The sequence below is a fragment of the Sarcophilus harrisii genome, chromosome 3 (genome assembly GCF_902635505.1).
Source record: "Sarcophilus harrisii chromosome 3, mSarHar1.11, whole genome shotgun sequence".
NCBI classification, from domain to species: domain Eukaryota; kingdom Metazoa; phylum Chordata; class Mammalia; order Dasyuromorphia; family Dasyuridae; genus Sarcophilus; species Sarcophilus harrisii.
The window spans coordinates 395,043,691-395,068,585 of NC_045428.1; the positions used below are offsets into that span (position 1 = coordinate 395,043,691).

A 24,895-nucleotide genomic window follows, 5' to 3' on the forward strand; every position below is an offset into this window, starting at 1 on the left:
ATTCGGTTTTCACTTTTTGTGTCTGTTTGCTTTTTTCCTTATGGTTTTTCCCTTTCTGATTTTTCTTTTACAACATGACTAATATGATTGTATATATATAAATGATTGTGTATGTATGTATGTATATATATATATATATATATATATATATATATATATATATATATATATATATATATATATAAGCTATATCAGACTTCTTGTCTTGGGAAGGGAGGAAGAAAGAGGGGAAGAAAGAAAATCTCACAAAAATTAATGTTGAAAACTATTTTTATATATAATTGGAAAATAAAATATTATTGAAATTACAAATAAATAGAAAAGTTCAACAGTATATGCTTTATAGTCTCCTCTTGCACCCTTTAGATAAAAAAATAGGGAAGTATATATTCTTATCTCTATTCAGGAGCTATCCTGATCATTATTATTATTATACATTATTCAAGTTATTTTTTTAACTTAATTTTTGCATTACAACTATGTTTTCCTGCTTCTGCTTATTTCTCTCTGCATTAATTTAAATAGTCTTAGCACACTCCCTGAATTCTTCAATGAATGTGTTCTTACAGTAATATTTCTATACATTTGTATACTACAATTTGCCTATCACTCCCCAATGCTTCTCTTTGCTACCATGGAAGAAAAAAGTATTGTAATAGATATATTTGTATCTCTGTAGAGTATATGTCTAACAGTCTAATCTTTAGGTCAATGATACATAATTTAGTCATTTTAAAAGAAATCATAATTCCCTACCTGCTTTAGAAATTTCAACCCTTTCATTTTACCAATGAGGAAACTGAGGCCCAGAAGCCGATTTGTTGAATGTCATGCTGTTAAATGGTAGTGAGAGTAAGTCTGCCAGCCAGTTATGCAATGTCCTTCCTTTTAACACCAGGCTGCTAATCTAAAGGGAATCTGATTCTAGTATGATCAACTAAAACCCTCAATTAAATCATAATACCTCCTTTTAAAAAAAAATTAAAATAGTTCAAAGCACTTTAATATCTGTCATCTCATTTGATCTTCTATACTTGACTTTCAGAAGAAAATGTCAAAGAGGAAAACAAGCTATTTAAACATGGTAGATCAGAAAATAAACCAATAATACTTATACAACTTCTGTTGCCTTTTCAGTCCTTTGAACTTGAAGAGGACTATGACATCAGGAGGTAATGCTATGACATACAGGTAAACTGGATTTGAGGGAGGAACAACTGTACAAAGTCCCCTGTCTCACTTTCCCCTCCAGGGCCATTTGGGTGTAGTGGCAAGGTATAGATCAAAGCAACAGAGCCATGCCTGTTTTCAAATGCAACAAAAGAAAATGGTGACAATAAATGGCAATACATGAACACAAGGTGGCAGTATTCTCCCACCATAATATAATACCAATTATAGTCTTCATTTCTTTAGCCAATGGTAAACAATTCATTATTTAAAATTTTAACAGAGGTTACTGTGTTAAGAACACATGATATTCATGTCTTTTCCCCTCTTATTATAAATGTTTCTTTATTATCATAGTGGCTCTGTTAATTGGTTTATCCATAGAATATTTCTCACATTATTTATACTTCCTATTTACTTTGTTGGTCTCTGGATAAGAGATATTTTAATCTAGCATCAATAGTTCCAAAGAATAAAGTGCTAGACAGCTCACTAGTTGTTATGAAGAACTATATATTTTTTTTTGTTTAATAGTTTCTAGGTATGTTCAATTCTTCATGACTCCGACTCCTTTTGGGGTTTTCTTGGCAAAAATACTGGAGTGGTTTGTCATTTACTTTTCCAGCTCATTTTACAAATGAGGAAACTGAGGTAAACAGGATTAAGTGCTTTGCCCAGGGTCACACAGTTATGCCTAAGGCCAAATTTGAACTCAGCTCTTCCTGTCTGGAAGCACAACACTCTATCCACTACGCCATCTAGCTATTCCACATAAATCTAAGTAATAATAATTATTAATGAATTTGGTTAATTTTACTAAATCAAAAGGGGAAAAAAGATTTAAAAGATTTCACCTTTACGCCATGTTAAACTGAAATAAATTTAGTCCGTTGAGTAAATAATGATTATTTTAATTAAGAAATTAAGATTAATTTTATATATATAATAAAGTTGGAGAAATTAAATGAAGATTTTTAAAGAGCCCATCTAGGACTTGGCTCTTTTCAACAATGAGGTGATTCAGGCCAATACCAATAGACTTGTGATGAGAGAGCCATCTGCATCCACAGAAAGAGGACTATGGTGGCTGAATGTGGATCACAAGATAGTATTTTCACTTTTTTCTTGTTTTTTTGCTTGCTTTTTTTTCTTTCTCATTTTTCCCCCCATTTTGATCTTTTTTTCTTATGCAGCATGATAAATGTTAAAATATTTAGAAGAATTGCTTGTGTTTTAATCTATATTGGATTGCTTGCTGTCTAGGGGAAACGGGGTGGGGGGTGGGGAGGGAGAAAGGAAGGAGAAAAATTTGGAATACAAGGTTTTGTAAGGGTGAATGTTGAAAACTATCTTTGCATGTATTTTGAAAATAAAAAACTATTATTTTAAAAAAAGAAAAGAATCCACTGCATCAAAAAAAGAGGGAAAATTAATTATATTGTCACAGCTATTCAAAATCAAATTTTTAAAAATAGTCTGAGAATTTCCAATAATTTCAAATTCAAAACAAAGTCATTTCAATTTGTACTTCTCCAGCTCTAATAAATGCTTAATAATTTCTTTCATAAATGAACAGTAACACTGAAAATTACATGTGAATATTGTTCTTTATTTGCAAAAAATATATATAAAGTTAAACTTAAGCCCTTGGAATCTAGTTCTAATTCTCTCTAAACATTCAGTAGCAATTTAAACTAAGTCAAGTCAATATACTATATAGTATATCAAACTCAAACCTTTCATATCAGGAAAGGGCTTTATGACTTAAAAAACTTGAGCTACTTAAAAGAGAATACGGGGGAAATGAGTCAAATAAATTGGTTTATTCTGGAAAAAAAGTAAATTGAAGATTGTTTTCAACTACACCAAGGTAATTATTCATTTGTTACTTCCCTATCTACTTGGACATAAAGATAAGCTAATTAAAATGCAAGAATACACATATATACACAAATTTTCCTGATGGTAGATATCCTAAATCTGTTCATCATCAATACCTAGAGGCAGCTAGACGGCACAGTGAATAGAGTACAAGCCCTGCAATCAGGAGGACCAAAATCAATAACTACCCCATCTATCCATTAATAAAATTTGAAGGTTAAATCAGATGATCTTTCAAAGATACATAATAAAACCTTATTGCCCAAATAATAATATAGCTCTAAAAGCATGTTTTTTCTTAAAAAAAAAAAAAAAAAAAATCAAGATAAACAATTTGTATATGTCACTTCATCTTTATTAAAGAAAATAAGTTTCTGACAATATAAGTGAATTAAGTAGTACAAAAGAAAATGGCAAAGATTTCAATAAAATACCAATAGTTTTGTCAATGACCTTTGAATCCCAAAGATTCAAAGACAAAAATACAGAGTAACTAAATTCCAAACTGTTGCATTTTATTAGATTATAATACAGTTAAAACTAGATTTTGAAAGGTAATTGAATGTTGCCAATTTTCATGTGATTGGAAGAAGAATACTTTGGTGTGTTCTGCCTCTGATCCCTCTTGTTCCATTCCTATTTTAGCCTCTTTCTTTAGCAATAGTTTGTAAACTATTTGTGTTCAGAAAAATGTAAACTCAAAAAGACATTTATGCCTTTTTTCCATGTTATTTGTCTTGTCTTAATCTGGACATATAATTTTCAATTATAATAAGTTTATGAAAATTATATAAATGTAGTTTCCATAGTACTGATAAGAGAATAGTTTCATATGGCAGAATTCAGGAGGTTTCTTTTTTATAGAGATTTCCTAAAAAGAAGTGCTTCTATGTAAATACAGAACACCAAAAATAGAAATTTAAAAAAAAAAAAACTTGTTTTATTAAATTTGTATACAGCCAATAATAGCAAGAGGGTGTGATAATCAACTATGATAGACTTAGCTCTTCTCAACAATTCAGTAATTCAAAGCAATTCCACTAAATTTTGGGTGGAAAAAGCCATCCAACCCAGAGATAACTATGGATTCTAAATGAGGATTGAAGTATATACTATTTTTACTTTTCATTTCTTTGAGCTTGCCTTTTTCTTTCTTATGGTTTTCCCCTTTTGTTCTGATTTCTTTTTCTTATCATGACTCATAGAAATGTTTAAAATGAATATATAAATGTAAACTATATCAGATTGCTTGCTAGCATGAAGAGAGGGAAAATAAGGAGGGAAGGAGAAAAAAAAAATTTGGAACTCAAAACATTACAAAAATGAAAGCTGAAAAAACATCTGAATGATGTATATAATTGGAAAAATAATATGCTGTTAAGATAATTTTTTAAAATGTTAATAGTTTCTTCTTTTAAGATTTTGCTCGATTCTCATAAACTGGAAAAGTTAAACTTTTTTTTTAAAGTTTAGCAACTCACAGCTACATAGCAAAATAATTTTTAAAGAAAGTGCTATTCAAATTTGTGATATTGTTATTGTTCCTGCTGGCATTATTGTTATTATTATTATTTGATTATTGCAGTTTCATACATCTTATTTAAAAGTCAAGACAGAATTAATTGCATAATGGCATTGGTATTAGGTGTTTGCAATATCTGGATACTGAAATGCACTTTTTAAAGATATTGAAAACATTATAAAAACCAGCCACTCATGGATACAAAAAAATGTGTGCTACTGTCTACAATTTTAAATTTAAAATGAAATATGTCAAATCAATCAGTGAACAAGCATTCTACTTCTACTATGCCAGATATTGTGCTAGGTTACAGTAATATAGAGTGGGGGAAAAATTAAGAAAAAATCTTGAATCTGAAGGAGTCTACATTTTAATAAACATAATTTTATGATTCAACCAAGTCAGATATTGCATATGTTCATGTAAAGAGGGGAAAGATCAACAATTGTGTCTGAGGGAGAAATTCAATGCGGCACCTCAAATTGTCTAAAAAAAATTTTATGAATGCAATTCAACATAAAAATCCCACAATTACAGTTTCACATTTTGCTATCAAATAATTGTTGTTAAGTCCTAGCCAGTACAGTAAGTTTGTCTATGACCTGTTTGATCCCATCAAAACCATGTATACCTTAGCAAAATAATTAGCTTTCCTTATGAAAATTAATGACTATAAGCACTATCTAAAATGCTTAATGTATGACAACTTTTGTAAACTCAAAAGCATCTATGATCTTATCAAGGTGGGTAGTTGCTCCAATAATATACTCAGAGCCCATCCACAAATACTCATCCACTCAACTTTTTACTCATGTCCTCCCATTAATCTGCCATAGGCCCGCTAAAGTAGCGGTTGAGTTTAGTGATCTCAGAAAAAGTTATTAATTTCTGGGTCAATTATTTTTTGTATAATATTTTAAAAAAATTTTTGTATAAAACTTTTTTTAAATTAATGGTTTCTTCTATACCAAAAGCATTTTATCTTTTCTAACTTAAAAATTAATATTTTTATAAACATATGAAGCATTTTGTAAACTTTAAAGCACCATATAAATGTAATTATTAGAAATCTAAAAAATGTGAGGTTTTTGCAAATGCTTTAAAAGCTTATAAAATTTTACATTTCTAAAATTAACATATTATAATGCCACAAAAGTTTTCAATTATATTCTGAAAGTTCCAGAAAAAAGCATCAGATTTTCATTTCTTGGATTTCTCATCAAACTTTCTTTAAATTTTTTTCCACCTCTCACTGCTTTAAGAATACTAATCATAATCTTCATCTACCCTTATTCACAAGATTTTACAAATAAGCTTATATTTATTTGTTGTCTTTGGCCGCCAACTCTCCATTAAGCAAGTCAGTCAACAAGCATTATTTAAATACTTGCCATGTGTCTGGTACTGGGCTGATTCAAGAGATGCCAAAAAAGGCAAAAATAACCTTTGTTCTCAAGAAGCTTATCAAATATTTTTTTTTCCTCTCAACTATTTTGAATGAATTCATGAAGTACTTACTAAATGCTAAGTCTAAAAATAGGGCAGTCCTTGCTCTCTAGAAGCTCACATTCTAATGGAGGAGACAACACACATGCAAAATTTCACCTGCAATTCAGATGAAAAAGCATCAAGGTTTTCAGGACTATGACAAAGATGTTAATTTCTCTCTATAATGTCATTATTTGATACCACTCTTCTTATAATTCTTGGGTTCAGGGTCTTGAGCTTTCACCATCTAGGTCTATAGGGAAATTGTTGCTGTTGTGATGGTGATGGTAGTGATGGTAGTGGTCTGACTTGTCTGGCAAATATTGCCTCTTCTCTCACTTTCAGGGTGCCTTACTCTTTTAACTAGGTTAGCTCTTCTGCCCTGGGTGTGGCAGTTACTTGGGAGTTGGTAGGGATACTGGCCTTTTCTACACAGAAATTGCTTTCCTGAATGATAGCTGCAAACTCTGGGTCAGAAGCAGGAAGGATGGATGACCAGAAGGCACTACTATCAATTCTTTGCCAATCTTTGTGTTGTAACAGCTGGTCAACAGTTGTTGCTCATAGTGATTAGACACCCTCCACTATTTCTTCCTTCAATTATGGCTATGGAGCTAGACGCAATTCGGATGGTTTCAGAAAGGTTTCATTAGTAGAGAATACTGCTATTCTCAAGGCTCCTGAGTTCAGGGATCTGGGCTATATGAGAAGATGGTGATCAAAGGTGGTGATGATTTGACTTGCCTAGCACATGCTACCTCTGTTCTTTCTCTTGGGGTATATTGCTACTTAACTTTTGATTTCCTTATTATGGTAAGTGATTTACATTAATTAAATCTGTGCATGAAATGGGATGACCAGTGTCAATGTTATTACATCCATCTATTCCCATCCTTTCCACTAATAACTTGTTTAAATAAGTCGAACTAGAATTTTGGTCTTTCCCAATTCTCCTTAATTTCTAGGCCTTCTTTCGTATATATAAATATAAATATACATATTTAAGTAATTTATTTGTGCATAGTTGTTTGCATGTTGTACCTTTTGGACTCCTTGAGAACAGATATTTGTTGCCTTTGTTTATATCCTTAGTGCTGAGCAGTGCCTGACACAAAGGAGAGGCTTAATAAATGCTTGTCCTTGGTCTCAGGTAGTTCACAGTCTACCTTGCAAGACAACACTTAGAGAAGAATTCAACTACAGAGCAAATAAAAAAGCTTTGAGATCCCAAGGGTGCAACAGCAAAGTGAATGACAAGATCCACTTAGAACAATTATTGACAGGTGAGATGGTTATGCATAGAGGGTAGGATAGGGGAGTATAATATGGTAGACTGTGTGTGTGTATGTATACACAACTATATATATATATATATATATATATATATATATATATATATACACACACACACACACACATATAAAAACAGTACAGTAGCAGATCCTGGAGAATGTAATAACAGAGCATATAGCAAAACTTTGTGAACCTTAAGGTGTAGTGGGAGGGGTCCCACATAGTTGGTGATTAGTTAGTTGTAAATCACATTACTGTGAGTAGCCATCTCATCCTGGCAAAAAAGATGGGGAAACTAGTGAATGTGCCAGGGGGTCATCATCCAATCAGGAGGGAGGGAGGAAAAGGAGCACTGACAAGAAAGACTAGAGAAGAAGAGTTCATCATGGCTATTACTCTAGGTAGTTATATCAGGGCTTATCTGGTATTGGGCAGATGGGCAGGCACAGGGGCCAGGGCAAAAAGGGAAGTACTTCACAACTTATTTTGGAAGACATTGGAGGAAAAAAGAGGAACAAATAAATTGCCCATCTTCATACTAATTTGCAACATTGCAATGTAATGCACAGATGTTGACATGCTAGGATACTCTTTGAAGTACTATAGCCAGGGAAGACAATATAAAAAGAAAAGCCATATTGCTCATATTCAACAGGAACCCCTAAGTGTACACTGTCTTCTATCCCCAAACCCCACTCTTATTAAGTAGAACAAGGAGGACTGAACCTTTAATGATATCTCCCATATGAAGTAGAAATTTTCCTATTCATATCCTTCTCTGCAACATACAGCACATACATTCTAGAGTTGTCCTGAGATGTTGACTGACTAGCCATGGATAACACACTCAATATGTGGGAGAAATAGGATATGAACCCATGTTTTCCTGGTTTTGACTGAGGACAGCTCTTTATCTACTATGTCACATAATCATGCAGGTAACATTTTAAAACAGCTCCTTTAACAGCTTTAAAAAAAAACAAAAACTGGCTCTTTCTAAAAGAGCAACCAATTGCTTTGTAATCCTACATAATTTATTTTATGCCTTTAAAAATGTCATTTGTGAAGAGTTCATGGGCTTTATTTTTCCTGAAAAGGGTCTGGGACACAAAAAGGTTCCAAGAACCTGCAACAGATGGTCTCTAACATCCCTTCTTGAACAAATGCTCTGTTAAATTCTATGGTTTCAGAAGAGATTCTGGGAAGGACAGAGACACAAAGTTTCTCTCTAAGTTATAACAAAGGATATGTTGTTCATTAATCCAACTGTGAAGGAAGAATGGAGCAAAACAATTATGGTATTTCACAGAATATAACCTATATCTTTCCTATTACCTTTCCATTTTTGCTCATTCATTCCTTAGAATACCCTCCCCTCCACAAAGGCTTACACCTTTTGCTATTTATGTTCCCACTCAAATTTTTTAAAGGCCATCTCAAATACTATTGTTCACCAATAAATTTGATCTAAGCTTTCTCTACTATGGCTGATCTGCCTCCTATCCTGATGCAAGGACCACACAGTATACTTAGGAGTACACAAATATTATTTTCTATTAAAATTAGTTAAAAAAAAAAAAACAAAAAACAAAAAACAACACCCAAAATTACTTGTGTATTGTCATATCCTCAAGACAAATGGTAAGTTCCATGAAGGCAATGGCTGTTTCATCTAAACTTTGCATCTCACCCATTGTCTAGTAGAGTTTTGCTCTCTTAATGACCATATGCATAACAACCTATATCAAATTGCTTATCTTTTCAATGAGTGGGGAAAAAGAGGGAGGAAGAAAATTTGGAACTCAATTTTTTAAAAGAATGTTAAAAATTGTTTTTATATGAAATTAGGGGAAAATAAAATACTAAATAATTTTTAAAGATACTTGCTTAGTTGAATAATGAAAGCTATTTGAATGACAGCCAATAGTAAAGTGAGAAATCCTTGTGGCAAGGGAGCTCACCTTCCTCATCACCACCATCATCATCAACTTGTTAACCAGCTGTCATGAACAAGTAGACAGATATAGAAGCCCCTGGCAGTGGCCATACCAATCCATCATCTCAGAAGAAAAATTCTGTTAAATAAAAATTTACCTAAAGTGAAGGGGAAGAAAGACATGGAGGTAGGTTTAAGTCAAGATGTATTAAGAGCTTGCTATGTACCAGGCACTATATTAAACCCAGAGGATACAAAGAAAGCTAAAACATGATTCCTGCCCTCATGGAGCTCACCACATTCTAACAGTTGTGCAAGTACGAAGAAACAAATATGTACATACAAGAATAATGTAGTGTAACTAGGAGATAATCTCAGAGGGAAAGCACTGGGGGAATGGGGGAAAAGGTGAATGAAAGGGGTGAGGGCCACAGATATAATAACATGGACCTAAACTAGTGTAGTGGCAATGGAATTGAAAAGACCCACAAGAAACTGCAAAGAAAAAATGAAAAGAGACTAGGTGATATATGAAAGAATAGATGGATGACACATAAAATATGATATCAAGCAACTGAAGAGTTAAAAGGGCCCCCAAAAGGCCACTGAGTTCACAAAAGGTCATTGAGTGTAGAGTGTAACTCCTTCCTGACCAAGAATTAAATTTTAAATATTGCTGACAAGTGGTCATCCAGCTTCTGCTTGAAAGCATCAAGTAAAGGAAGACCTTTCTACCATCCAAGGCAACCAATTCTATTTTTGTTAAAAAGCCATCAATTTTTAAAATTTGCTTACTTACTCTATTTTTCTACCTTTCAGAAACATATGTCAATGAATCAAAGTGTGAGAGAGAAGAGGTATTGGACTAACAAACTGAAACTGTCCCATCCTCACTGCTGTATGCCTTTGAAACTCCAACAATATACTAGTATCATAACAGGAAACTGAATCACTTCCATTTGAAATGTCTTAAGGAAGATTCTGAAGATTACCTGACAGAATAAAATACCAAATACTGAGGTCCTTTCTCAAACTCAACTGCCAAGCATTCCAACCATACAGCAGAGAGCACAACTCCATTAGGCTGGCCACATTGTTCAAATGCCAAATGTATGCTTGCCAAAAAGATTATTTTTTGGACAAATCACCCAAAACAAGTGATCACAAGGTGGTCAGAAAGGATACTCACAAGACCTCTCTTAAGCACTTTAAAATTGATTGTACGATACAGAAGACACTGGCACAGAACAGCTCAGCAAGGCATACCCTCATTAGAGAAGGTGCTGTGCTCTATTAGCAAACTGAACTGAATTAGCTCAGAGGAAATACAAGATGCTCAAAATTAGAGAAATGATCTCAAATGTTCATAGAGATTATCTGTGTACAACCTGTGGCAAAACACTCCAAGCTCATATTGGTCTGATCAGACAAATGGACACAGTGTAACTCAACTCTTTAACGTAGTGATGTCATTGCGATGCTCTCCAAGAATGAAGGGCAACCCCCAACTTTTCAGAAGGCAGAGTAGTTAATTCTGAACTTACATTCAAGCAAGTAAGGAACAACTGGTTAATGAAATAAATGCAAATGATTGCAACCTTAAGAAAAAGTCTTTTAAGGATTAGCATATTCCATTTCTTAAGCTTTCAAGAAATAAGTCTCATTCCATGGCCTGAGACTATAAAAAGACAGCTAAAAGAGACTGGTGATTAGGAGGTACTATAAGACAAAATGATGTTTATTGATTATTACAAACCTAAATTATTTTAATGAAGTGGAAGAACAAAAAGACATTGAAATAAACCAGTTCAGTGGGGTTTAAACTGATAGTAATTCTGAGATTCAGAAGGAAAAGTCAGGTTAATAATTATGAACAAATAATCTCTGCTCTTCAAGGAACTCACAATCTAAAAGAGGAGACAATATATAGAAAATTACGCACAAACAAGATATGTAAAGGTTAAATTAGAACAACACAGCAGAGAGAAGATACTAAAATTAAGGCTGACCAAGAAAATCTTCTCGCAAAAGGTGAAACTAAGTGAAATGTGAGGAGAGCCAGGGAAGACAAGAGATGAAGAGGGAGGGAATTCCTGGTATAAGAAAGTCAGTAACACTATCAAGAGCTGAAATGCAGCAAAGAATTGTACAAAGAACAGCACAGAGGTCAGTGTCAATGAATCAAAAGATTGCAAAGATAAGAGGAATGGGTTATGGAGGGCTTTGAAAGCCAGGGAATTTATATTTTCTCCTGGGAGAAACAGAGCCACCAAAAACAACAGGACTTGGCAACTGATTTTATGAGAAGTAAGAATAAAGGTGGTGAGGATGACATATAGAATGGGAGCCAGAATGACTAAGAAGATAGTGGTGTCTTCCATTATAACTGGGAAAAGAAAAAGGTTTGCGGGGAAAGATGAGTTTAGTTTTAGACATACTGAACTTCATATATCTATGAGACATATAGTTCATGACATCCAACAGAGAGTCCAAGCTAGAAACCAAGCGAGATGTTAGGGCTAGACAAGTAGATCTGAATAAATCTGTATGAAGATGATAAATGAAACCACGGGAACTGATGAGATCACCAAGGAAAAAGCAGAAAGCTCATAGTTGATTATCAGACACGATCGAACAGGGAGATCCAGACAGGAAGACTAAGAAGAAATTAAACAGGTAGGAGGAGAACCCAAACAGAGAAGTATCATAAAAACCTAAAAAGAAAAAGAGTTTTCAAGAAGAGTGAATGACAGTGTCAAAGGCTGCAGAAAGATATAAAAGGACAAAGACTGAATATAGCAACTAGTAACTTTGAAGAGAATTGTTCTACTTAATAAGGTCAGAAGCAAAGGTATTTAAAAATGACTGTGCCCACAGGAGTGTTTTCAGGGCCAAATGACTCACATTTATCACTACAGTATGATCCTTACTCAAATATAACTTTTCAATTTCTTTTAAAAAGGAGCATGGAATAGTAAATAGAATGCTAGACTTGGAGTCAGGTACACTTAAGTTCAAATAAAACTTCTAATATCTAACAGTTGTGTGAACCTACTCAACAGATTCCAGTGATTCTCTATTAGCTCAGGAACAAACATAAATTTGTATTAGCCATTTAAAGAGCATCATAACTTGGCCCAACTTACCTTTTGTGCTTTATACTTTACTACCTTTCATATACTCTACAATGCAATTAAACTAGTCTTCTCACAGAATCATTCCATTTCCCAAGTTGGTGCCTTCTTACTGATTAACCCCCTTTCCTACTGATTAATTCCCCCATATCAGAGCATTGCCTTCACTTCATTTCACTGGCATTTCAGAAAGGATACTGTAAAGTTGAAGTTCATCTAGAATAGTGAGAGAAATTAACTGACATAAATTAGTCTGTTTAGCATGGAGAAGACAAAAACTTAGAGAGGAGGCAATCATTGTCTGCACGTATCTGAAAGGATACCATGAGGGATGCACTGCCTCATCTCTTCCTCTTATATTCTGTGATTTCCTTCCAGATTTTGTTTATATGACATCTTTGAAATCTATTTCCCCAATCTCCACCCCACCACAACCCCCAGCTGCCACTATGTTCCCCATCAAGATCACTTTGAATTTATCCATGTATGTACATATTATATCCTCCAAATAAATGCAGATTCCTTGAGGGTTAATGTTTCTCTTGGTCTTTTTATTTCCAACGCCTAGCATGTTATCTAGCATTAAGTAAACACTAAGTGTTTGTTAATTAACTGACATTTGAAGCAATTTCCTCACCTATAAATTAAGGATAATACTTACAAAACCAGTTCAAAAAATTGTTGCATGACTCAAAGTAAAGAACTTTGCATATCTTAAAGCATAATATAAATGTCAGCTACTATTATTATTATCTCCTTAGACTTATGCTTTAGGTTTACCCATTAAAACTCAATTCTGATTTGCTCCATATCTAAATCTAACCTGGAAACCTGGAATTTTTACCTTAGACCTGCAAGAATTCCATTACCTCTAAAATAAGATGGTTGAAAGAAGATTGTGGTATACTAGGGGAAAAAAACTTTACTGGAAGTCAGGAGATAGGAGTTCCAGTCTCCTGAAAAATCTTGGTTATGGATCCAGAGCACTTCTCAGTGCCCCAGGCAACTCAACTGCAGAAAAAGTAGAAATGTGTTAGATAGAAATTCGTCCCTAGAAACTCCCTTCACCAATTGATGTAATGGTACAAGCAAAAATAAGAATTAAACAAATAGGTTTGCCTCAAGCTCTAAAATTCTGTCAATTCAGACCACTTCTAATTTTGTGTAATTTATTTTGCATGTGCTATAAGTGTTTGTTTTTCTTTTTCACCCTCATTATCCCTCCTTTTCCCCCCTACACATAATGGAGGAGTGCTGGGAGGGAGATTAATTTTTGCTCATTGAAAAAAGTTAAATTTAAGAGCATTATGGTGGTGGTTAATAAAGTAACAGTACTGTTAATTGAAATAATTTTATCTATTTTTTTATTTTACTAATATGCTTGGTTTTCATTTAGATCCAAACTAATTCCTTTTTTAAGAGTCGTATCTGTGCCACATAATTGAATCATATCCCTTTCATGATACTACCTATATACACATATGCATGTACTCTGTCTAATGTCATTAACTGGTTCTGGGAAAAATACAATTTTAAGGGAAAAGTTGCTTATATGAAAAAGACCTCAGAATCTTAATGGTCAATAAGGATGTGTCAAGAATTTGATAAGGCAGCTAAAAGAGTGAATGCAATTAGAAGCTACATTAACATTAAGAGAAGTGATAATAAATCCTCATACTATGTCCAGGTCAGAACATATCTGAGCATTGTGTTCACTTCTGGATGACGAAATGTTATTGTTCAACTAGAATGGTGAGAGAAACTAACTGACAGAAATTAGTTTGTTTAGCATGAAGAAGACAAAACTTAAGAGAGGATACATCATTGCGTTTTTCTGAAATGATACCATGTTGACAAGAGTTTAAACTTCTGCCACACTGCCACAAAAGGCAGAACTAGAACAAATGGGTGCAGTAATAAAATACAGATTTTGGTTCAATAAGAAAAACCTATGCCCAAAAGCTAACAAACTATATATATATAACTTTCAATCCAGAGTTTATAAGTACAATAATAATATGCAACAGCTCTTTTTATAGAAGTCAAAAATGAGAAATTAAGAGACTGCCCCTCTTCCTAGGGAATGGCTAAGTAAACTGTGGTTACATAAATGTAATGAAATATTATGATGATATAAGGAAAAATGAAATCAAATGTTTCAAAGGAAACTGGGAAGACTTCTTTATAAACCATGGAAAACAAAGTGGGCAGATCTAAGAAAATAATTTACACAATGATATTAAAGAGAAAAACAACTTTGAAAGACTTCAGAAGACTGATCAATGCAATGATAAACCATAAGTCCAAAACAATTAAGATGAGATATGACATTTACCTCCTGCCAGAGAGAAAAAGGAAAGGTGCATCTCTTTGTATTAAAAATGCAGAGAAACATATATTTTCAGGGATGAATAATATGGGAAAGTTTTGTTAAATGTTTATGATGGGGGTTTGGATTTTCATTTCTTATTGGGCTTTTTTGGTTAATTTTAAGGGTAGGGGATGGGTGTGGTAATGCATGTAAAAGCAAATTTATTTTTAAAAAACAAAATAGGAATCAAATATGTCCCTGATTTTGTATATATCATGTGCGTGTGTGTGTGTGTGTGTATATATATATATATATATATATGTATATATCACTCTCAAATTCTTCATTAATACTTACTGAGAATTTACTACTACTACCAGATACTGAGTATGGTAAGGAGACAATAAAATAGTCCCTACTTTCAACAAGTTTACAATCTAGTCAGGATGCTAAAACACAGGAAAAATAATAATACAAAATACCATACTCAAGAAAAAGCAATCACTCTTGTTCAGCCTATAATATGCAGTCAACTTATCCATTATTATTTCATTTATCAAAACATGTGCGAGTATTTCTCATTGGTCATGGTCTGTCTCTCTCTCTCTCTCTCTCTCTCTCACACACACACACACACACGCACGCACACACACACACAGTGAATACAAGCAATGAATTGGACATAAAATGGAAAAAGAGGATAAAGGGATTGGACAGTCTTTGGAAAATTATTCAATACTTTCAAGGAGTAAGAGCTTCTCCCCAAAACATTTACTTTGTGAACAACAACATTCTTCTAATGAAAATATGTGCCTGCAAATCATGGATTACCCTTCAAAAAATAAAAAGTTGAGTGTCACCCAAAAAGTGATGAAGAAATTATCTACAATTGTACATTGCACAATAATTTCCACATTCAAATTGAATAGTATAGACAGTTGATGAGGTGAAGTTAGGAAACTATGTAGAGCATTATGAATTATTGAAGGAGTGAATCATAGAGAGCCTTTAATGCCAGGAATAAAAAGTATAGACTTATTTGGTAATCAAGGAATACTTAAGAGCAAAAACCAAAAATATGCAAAGCAATGTTTTAGGACAATGTACCTTAATTATGTGTCTAAAGAACAGTATCTGTTCTCAGCAATGTTTACTTGCTGAAAAATTTTTTACTACCAAAAAGTCCTCATTTTTTAGCTTTGGCTCTGTCCCCTTTTGGGCGTTTATGAAAGCCTCTAAATGCTGAGGACACAAAGGGCATCAAGTAAGGCATTCTTCAGATACCTGACTAAAATATAATTCTGACAAAGTCTGTTTTAGGAACACCAACCTCTGAAAGAGACTAAAGAAGAAGATTCTACAAACAAGATTACCCAAAAGGGACTAATACCATGAAATGAAAGGTCCTGCATTAAGGTGATACTCTTGTAAACTGGAATCAATCAAGGAATATTAGACCAGGGATGATTTTTAGAGATCACCTAACCCAACGTCTTCATTTACAGATGAAGAAACTGTGGGAGAGAAATTGTAAGGGGTTTCCCAAGGTCACAAGTAGCAAAGGTATAATACTTAAACCCAGATTCTCAAGCTCCAAATGCAAGGTTTTTTGGATAGACCTTGCATCTATGCAGGATCTGAGAAAGAGTGTTGAAGAGAAATAAACAGTATTTAATGCCTGACAAATAGAGGAGAAGGAAATCAGACATCAAAGCCCATGAGATTGGTGATTAAGCTGACAGAAATAGAGAAGCAGAGAAGAAAGTGGGTTTGCAAAGAAGTGAGTTTTAAAAGACTTACAGTTTGATTTGATCATATAACTATATGATTTATAACTAGAAGGAAATTAAGAAATTCTCTCACTTTCTTTGTTCTACTTTCCCCCATTCCCCCCTGAAACTACTTCTCCCCCACATTGTTCTTTTCTGCCAATTAGGTTAGTTTAAAAAAATTCTTTTTGTGAGTAAGCTATCTTCAAAATTCATTCTTCATCTTATTTCTTATGACTACAAACTCTAAACTGGCAAAAAGGACCCTGCAATATTTTTGCACACAAACATATGCACAGGGTTGAAAAGAACAATATAAAGTAACTATGAATTTGATGGTGATTCCACTTAATTATAGAAATTTCCTCATTTGTAAATTATGCCTAATATGATGAAATGTAACAGGAATAAATATGAAATCTAAACTTGGATAAAACTAATAAACTGTATGAATACATGATTTGAGGGAAAATAGACAACAGTCCGTGTTAAGGACAGGGGATTTTCTAAATGACTATAAGCTTAATCAGCCAACAAAAGATATTCTAAACTAGGAACAACAGCCATAAAAAAAGAAAAAAAGAAAAGAAAGAAAGAGAGAGAGAGAGAGAGAGAGAGAGAGAGAGAGAGAGAGAGAGAGAGAGAGAGAAAGAAAGAAAGAAAGAAAGAAAGAAAGAAAGAAAGAAAGAAAGAAAGAAAGAAAGAAAGAAAGAAAGAAAGAAAGAAAGAAAGAAAGAAGAAAAGAAAAAAAAAGGCAACTCAATCCTGGGTTATATTAGTGAGTACATATTAGTCAGGGTCGTAGCTTTTCAATTTTACTCTACTTTAACCTGTTCAGGCCACACCTGGAATATTGTGCTTAGTTCTAAGTTCTAAGTACCACATTTTGGCAATAACATCAGCAAGCTTGGTTTTATCCAAGAATGAGAAAACAAAATGTTAAGGAGATTTGAGAACAAGTTATATTTCTAAAGCAGAACGATACAGTAGAAAGAGTTCAGTCTTTGGAGTCAAAAGATGCAATTGTTTATATCATGGCTGACACAAATGTAATCTTAGCTAAGCACATCGCTGGTCCTCAATTTCATCATCTGTAAGATGAAGTTTATATAACATAACCTTTACTATCTCTTCCAGCTCTAAAGGAATGTTACTATGAATTAAGAATATTAAGCACAGAGAAGACATTTAATAAGAAAATGATGAACTATCTTCAAATATCTGAAGGATTGTTAGTTTAAAAAGAAACTACACTTGCTTTGTTGGGCCACAAAGGGCAAAACTAAGACCAATTACTTTAAGTTACAAAGCGCCAGTGCTCAGATTAATAGAAATATTTAACAATTAGAGAGATTCAAAAGCAAAATAATCTGTCCCAAAAGCAGGAGTTCTCCATCTGAAGTAATCAAAGAGAAATAAGATAATCTATATATTAGGCTTCTTTAAGGCATGAGATGGACCAGATAATTACTGAGCTTCTTTGCATCTGTTGGATTCTAAAGTTCTGAAGAAAGGAAAGGAAATAAATACGTGTAAAGTAAGCACATTCTCCACATGAAGAACTATTAGACTACCAACTTCATGAGAGGAGAGACAGTATCTAAATTAAACTTTATATCACACCTAGTATTTTGCACAGGGTTCCGCACATGGTAGGCATTTAATAAACACAGTTGAATTAAATTAAACTCTATAGCAAAAGGAGGCTTCAAATTAAGATCTCGACGTTTAAAAAAGAAACCCCTATAAAGTATTCCTGTTCCAAGATATAGTTAAGATTATTTCAAAGGGAATGTAATTTTGCAAAAGAAAATCCTTATGGAATGCTTCTGCTTTTATAGGCTAAAATTATGTATTATGATGTCTGAAAATTTTCAGCTTTCTAGAAAATAAGGGCAAAAATATAAGTAGAATTCTATAGCTTTCCTTAATGAATTGCTGCTCAAGCAGTGAATTAAAAAGCAACCTGGAATTATAAAGTGGTTAAAATGTCCATAACCCTTGACTTAAGAGAAATTCAGAACCTCAAAGAGGATTTGACAAAAAGAAAAACTACGTATATATCAAAATATTTATAGCAGTTTTTTGTAATAATAAATTATTATCAATAAAGTACATGCCTATAGATTAAAGACTGACTGAAAAAATTATGGCACATGACTCTAACAGAACATTACTGTGCTATAAGAAACAATGAACATGATGAACACAATCATGCAAAAGTTTAAGTGAACTGATGCAAACTGAAGTAATCAGAGCCAAGTAAATAATATACAAACTGCCCACAACAATGTAAATGGAAAGAATAACTACCATAAAACAATTGACAATGAAGGCTAAAAAAACACAAAGAACAGGTTTGACTCCAAAGAAGAAATATGAGGAAATGTCTTTCTCAACTCTTTTGGAGAATGAAGGAAAGAAATAAGCATTTATTAGACATTTACTAAGTGCCAGGAATTATGCTAAGTGCTTTACAAAAATTTCATTTGATCCTTAAAACAACTGCAGGCAGTAAGTGCTATTATTATCTTCATTTTACAGTTGAAAGAAATTGAGTCAAAACAGAGATTTAAATGATTTGCCTAAGGTCACACAACTGCTGTTTGAAGTCATATTTGCATTCTGGTCTTTTTGACTCCAGGCCCAGCACTCTACACAAAAGTAGTGCAGTAGGGAAATGGAGAAGGCTTACCAATATGAAGCTTTCCATACAACATCAGATTTTTCTCAACATATTGACCATCTTGCTTAATGTTTCTTTTCCTCTTTTTCTTAAAAAACAATTTTTTTTTTGTTATGCAGGATAGTTTTCTAGGAAAGGAGGGGTAAAAGACTGGGGAAAATCTGAACGATGGAAAAATTATTAATAAAAATATATTTAATTTCTTAACGAATTCGATTTTTTAAAACAAAAATTTATCTTTCACCAGTCTCAGTAACATGCTAAAAACTATATATGTATAATAAATATCTGTACAAGCATTATGCATAAATGAAACTATTTTCACATTGCTGTTAATTTGATTTTGAATCAAGGAGACAAACTTAAGATTGGAACAGGATTTCTATGATCGGTACAATACAAACTGCAGCTAGAACAAAAGTTGGGAGTCAGGTAATATGTTATCAATAAATGGGGAAAAAATGAAAAGAAGGAATTCTCTCTAGTCCATAAGGATACAATCTTTAGAAAGAAGCTATTTGAAATAATTCAAATACAAAACAAGTTGCTACAGAAAAATATGATTCCTGGTAACACCATGAGCACAACATTTATTAAGTACCCAAAAAGTGCTAGCACTCTTTTGCTTTGGGAGGAATACAAAGTTTCATAGAATGATAAATTGTGATGTGTGGAAGGGTCCTTACAGATCAAGCATCAATCAAAAAGCATATATTAAACCCTTATTAGATGACCTGTAGGATGCTAGGTGCTAGGGAATAGTCCCTGTCCTCAAGAAGCATATTATACTCTGTAAGGAGAAATAATATGCCCATAGATCAGTGTACAAACAGAATCTTAAGAAAGTACTACTATATGATGATTTGATTGACCAGGACACTGATGATCACACGGTCAGAGAAGAACTAAGGAAAGGCCTCACTTAGAAGGCTAAGATTAAATGGAGTCCTGTTCAATCATACCAATGAGTGATTTTAGCACACTAAAAACCAGGGTTCAAATCTTGCCTCAACCACTATATATTCAACCTGTGGATAAAGTCACTTAATGTCTATTTCATCATGCCAAAAAAGAATAAGAATAGCCAATACCTCACTTCACTGAGAATACTAGATAATATATATAAAGCACTTAAATGTAAGCAATCAAGAAAAGGAAGTTCAAAGGAATGAAGAGATAGGCTGTAATTAAACAACTAATAAGTTACACATAGACCAGGGACATGAACATGGGTTTTCTGACTCCTGGACTATTACACTACTTCCTAAGAGCTGAAAATCAAAGCTAGGTAAGACTAAGTAAAAAGAATTCCCTTTATCAAAGAGCACAACGTGCTTTTAGAAAAGGTAAAGTACCAAAGGACTAAAAGCAGACTGACAATCTAGAAACTCTACCCACTGTCACAACCAAGTTCAAAATTATCAGATCTGAGTGGCAGAAGTGATCAGATCATTACATTAAGTCACTATTGAAAAAATGCAAACAAACTGGAATTGTTCAATTAAGTTTGCAGATATAGATGGGGGTTATCAGAGACTTCAGGCAGAATTCAATTCCCTCATTTTACAGATGAGCAAATTGAGACCAAGAGAAATAAAATTGCTTGCTTTGAATCATACAAGTAGAAAGAATGCCAAGATTAGAACCCAACTTCCCAGCTTCTGAATCCAAGTCCATCCACCACACAGTGCTGCTTTTTCCAAAATGTTCGGGTCATTCTGATGATATGCTATTATGAGCAAAATACAAAAAAACAAGAGATGAGGATTCACAGAAGAGACCATCATTCCTAGTCTTAAAATATATTTAACCATGGCTAGTAATCTGATAAATCAATAAGAACACAAGGATTCAACTTGATTATCTGTGCCAACAGAAAGGAGAAAAGTTTCAGTTAACACAAAACAATGAATAAACCTCAAGATAATTTGATTTTGGAAATAAAACACAATCATATTCTGACACACGGTTCACTCTGTCTTGTTCCTTCATCAGCCCTGATCCTCCTCTGGCTTGGTTCTACTAGTTAATATGTTAGGACCTAGCAGGGAAGTGGATGATGGAAGTAAGGCCTTGATTCACCACAAATAATCTACAAAATTAGCTCACACGGAACAATAATAATTCACATTTACATAGCTTATATTCTATTTAAAAATTTTTAATTTTAAAATTTCCAATGCCCCCAAGACAGATAGTGGACGTATTATCTCTATTTTATTGATGAAGAAATTGAGACTCTGATAGGTTAAGTGACTAGTCCATGGTCATAAATCTGGTAAATGTCAAGAGTCAGAATTTGAACCAGTGGCAAAAGGCTCTTGACACCAAAATCTGGGAATACTTTCTACTATGCAATACTTAATGACAGGCCAGACACCTGATGGGCTCAGCATCTAGTGTCCCTAGTCACAGACACTGGTTAGAAAAGTTGATTATATATGAATCATCACTAACTATGAGTCAAACCTCACAAAACTTTTATGTAATTGATTTTTTACCACTAGGCAAGTAATATAAATTACCAGGGAATAAGAAGACACTCCCCTATGGCTAACAGGGAAGGAAGTGAAGTAAAAAAGTTATGGGAATCCGAATGAAGGAAAAAAAATCTATGACAAGTCAACCAGGTCACTACAGATTTAATAAAAGCCTTTTAACTAAAGATAACATCTCCACTTTGAAACTTGAATCCATCGTTCCTACCAGCTACAAAATCTCCTAATCAAAATCCAGAGTTTTTCTACTTCCCAACTCTGGATCAAACAATATCTAATCATAAGGACATTATTGACCTGTGCAACCTAACAGATTTTGTTGGGAACAAATGAGACAACTATGTGAAAACATTCTGAAAGGGCAAGACTACAAATACACCAAAGCCTGAAAGACCTGAATATAGCCACCCTAGCCGATGCTCCTATCAGGATTCCCCATGGTAGCCCTAGCTCCACTGCTTGAGAAAATTGAAGACACCAAAAGTTGCCTACATCTATTCTCCATTCATAGTTTCACAGGAGATTTCCAGGTTCTATCTTCCACAAAACCATCACACAGATTTCAAAGTTCCCTGCAGCCATCTCTTCCAATAGAAACTAGAAGCCCCAGATCACTACTTCTGCTTGTATGGGTTCAATTCAAATCAAAATCCCCATTAAAATGAAGGGAACAATTCATGGGGCAGAATCCAATGTTTTTCTCCACAAGTCTCACTGTCAGTCATCAAAAGAGTCTAAGTACAATCCTTTCCCAAGTCATTACCTACTAGATAAAGGTCTGTTACTCTTTAAAAAAAAAAAAAAAAAAAGAAGAAGGTAGGGTTCCTCTCACCACCAGAGATCTCTAATCGGTAAACATCCTTTGGACATTTCGCATGGTAAACTCTGGGAGCTAGTCAATCCAGAACCCACGGTACCCCCCAATCACCCCCCCAGAGCCAGTTCTCAGAAAGATTCTGGCTAGGAATCCCTCCACAACTGGTCCCCTGCCCCAACACAGAGGAAGGAAGGAAATGGGAAGGGGATGAGCTTTACTAAATGGTTACCATTTGCCGGGCATTGCACTAAGCTCTTTACAAGTGATCTTCACAACCCTGAGAGAGAGATACTATCGTTTTGTCCATTATACAGCTGAGGAAACCGAGGCAGACAAGTCCGATGCCTTGACCAGGACTTTGCCTCAAGGTCTGGGGGCGAACTGGAACTCAGATCTTCCTGCCTTCATGATCCAGGGCTTTAGCCACTGCTCTATGTAGCCGGCCCTGCATGCACCGCCACCACCAACCCAGCCCTAACGAAGCCCAAGTTGTTCCTAAGTCTCGGACTCTCAGCCAAGCCTAAGGCGGCCCAGGTCAGGTCCCCGCCGGACGCAGCCGGAGAGCCAGCCCGGGGTGTCCCCTCGCTCTCAGCCCCAATGTGGCCAGACCCCCAAGCCGGAGGCTGGGCTGCGCAGTCCGGGGTCCGGCTGCCCGTACGCGCGACCCGGCCCGGCCCGGCGGCCCCGGGCTCCCCGGCGTCGCCCTCGTCACCGCACGGGCTGGTCCCTCTGCGCGGCCCTTCCCCCGCCCCCCTCGCCGCTACATACCGCTTCTTGGGGATGCTGCTGGACTCGGGAGCCGCGGGCGGAGGCGCCGCCGGTGCTGCCGCCGGGGCCCGGCCTCTGCACTCGTTGAGAACGAGAGCCGCCGCCGGGGCACGGCCCTGCAGATGGCCCGAGAGGACCCGGAGCCTTCTCCCGGCGCAGACCCTCTCCCGCTCTCGCTCCAGGGATGAGCCCGAGCCGCAGCCCGCCCCATCGGCAGCCGCCGACGCCGCTGCCTCCGCCATGGCTTCCGCCTTGTGCAGCCCGAGGCTGCTGGGCGCAGGTGAAAGGTCATTCGCTGTGGCGCATCCCAGCAGCCACCGCGGCGTCTGGGGCAGCGGCTGCCCCGCCCCCCTCGCGCCTGGAGGCAGGTGTGTCGCGCGCACGCGCAGGCGGGGGCGGGAGCTGGGGGATGGCGACGCCCTCCCACGTGCCGCCTTTGCCAGGGATGGGTAACAGGTGGACCGTCCCCGTTGGCGTTTGCCTCTGCGACCGTGACGCTGCTAAATCCGATGGAAGTGTTTCAGTCGTTGGAGATCTCCCAGTCATTTTCGTGTTTTCCCTTCCCTGCGAGAATGGGAGGTCCCGGAGGGAAGGGGCTGCTGGTGCCTTTCTTCGTGTAAGTGTTTTACATTAGCGCCGTGTGTGTTTGTGAATTGCCTCCTCTGTGCACAATCTCATGGATTGTACGCTCCTTACGGGCAGGGGCTGCCTTTGACCTCTTTTTGTATCGCACGATGCCTGCCTAATATTTTTTTTTCTTTTTTTTTTTTTTTTAATTTAATAGCCTTTTATTTACAGGATATATACATGGGTAACTTTACAGCATTAACAAGTTGCCAAACCTCTTGTTCCATTTTTCACCTCTTACCCCACCCCTCCCAATGGCAGGATGACCAGTAGATGTTAAATATATTAAAATATAACTTAGATACAAATAAGTATGCATGACCAAAAGCGTTATTTTGCTGTACAGAAAGAATCAGACTCTGAAATATTGTACAATTAGCCTGTGAAGGAAATCAAAAATGCAGGTGGGCATAAATATAGGGATTGGAATTCAATGTAATGGTTTTAGTCATCTCCCAGAGTTCTTTCTCTGGGCATAGCTAGTTCAGTTCATTACTGCTCCATTGGAAATGATTTGGTTGATCTCATTGCTGAGGATGGCCTGGTCCATCAGAACTGGTCATCATATAGTATTGTTGTTGAAGTATATAATGATCTCCTGGTCCTGCTCATTTCACTCAGCATCAGTTCGTGTAAGTCTCTCCAGGCCTTTCTGAAATCAAAATCATCCTGTTGGTCATTTCTTACAGAACAGTAATATTCCATAATTTTCATATACCACAATTTATTCAGCCATTCTCCAACTGATGGACACCATTCAGTTTCCAGTTTCTAGCCACTACAAAAAGGGCTGCCACAAACATTCGTGCACATACAGGTCCCTTTCCCTTCTTTATAATCTCTTTGGGATATAATCCCAGTAGTAACACTGCTGGATCAAAGGGTATGCACAGTTTGATAACTTTTTGAGCATAGTTCCAAACTACTCTCCAAAATGGTTGGATTCGTTCACAACTCCACCAACAATGCATCAATGTCCCAATTTTCCCACATCC

The 24,895-nt window shown here is 35.5% G+C and overlaps 1 protein-coding gene across 2 annotated transcripts in view; it reads right to left on the reverse strand.

Moving 5' to 3' along the window:
- AGPS (alkylglycerone phosphate synthase) overlaps positions 1-23,589 on the reverse strand; it is a 138,475-nt gene extending 114,886 nt beyond the window's left edge. The window contains exon 1 of one of the 2 annotated variants that reach the window (XR_004233079.1): positions 23,274-23,578. Coding sequence is in view for 1 of the 2 variants with exons in the window: in XM_031960414.1 (XP_031816274.1) it covers positions 23,274-23,515 (242 nt within the window). In the remaining variant the exon portion in view is untranslated. Of the gene's footprint in view, positions 1-23,273 lie in introns of both variants that reach the window. The other variant, XM_031960414.1, reaches the window with a different exon arrangement.
- Between the last annotated feature and the right edge of the window lie 1,306 nt (positions 23,590-24,895).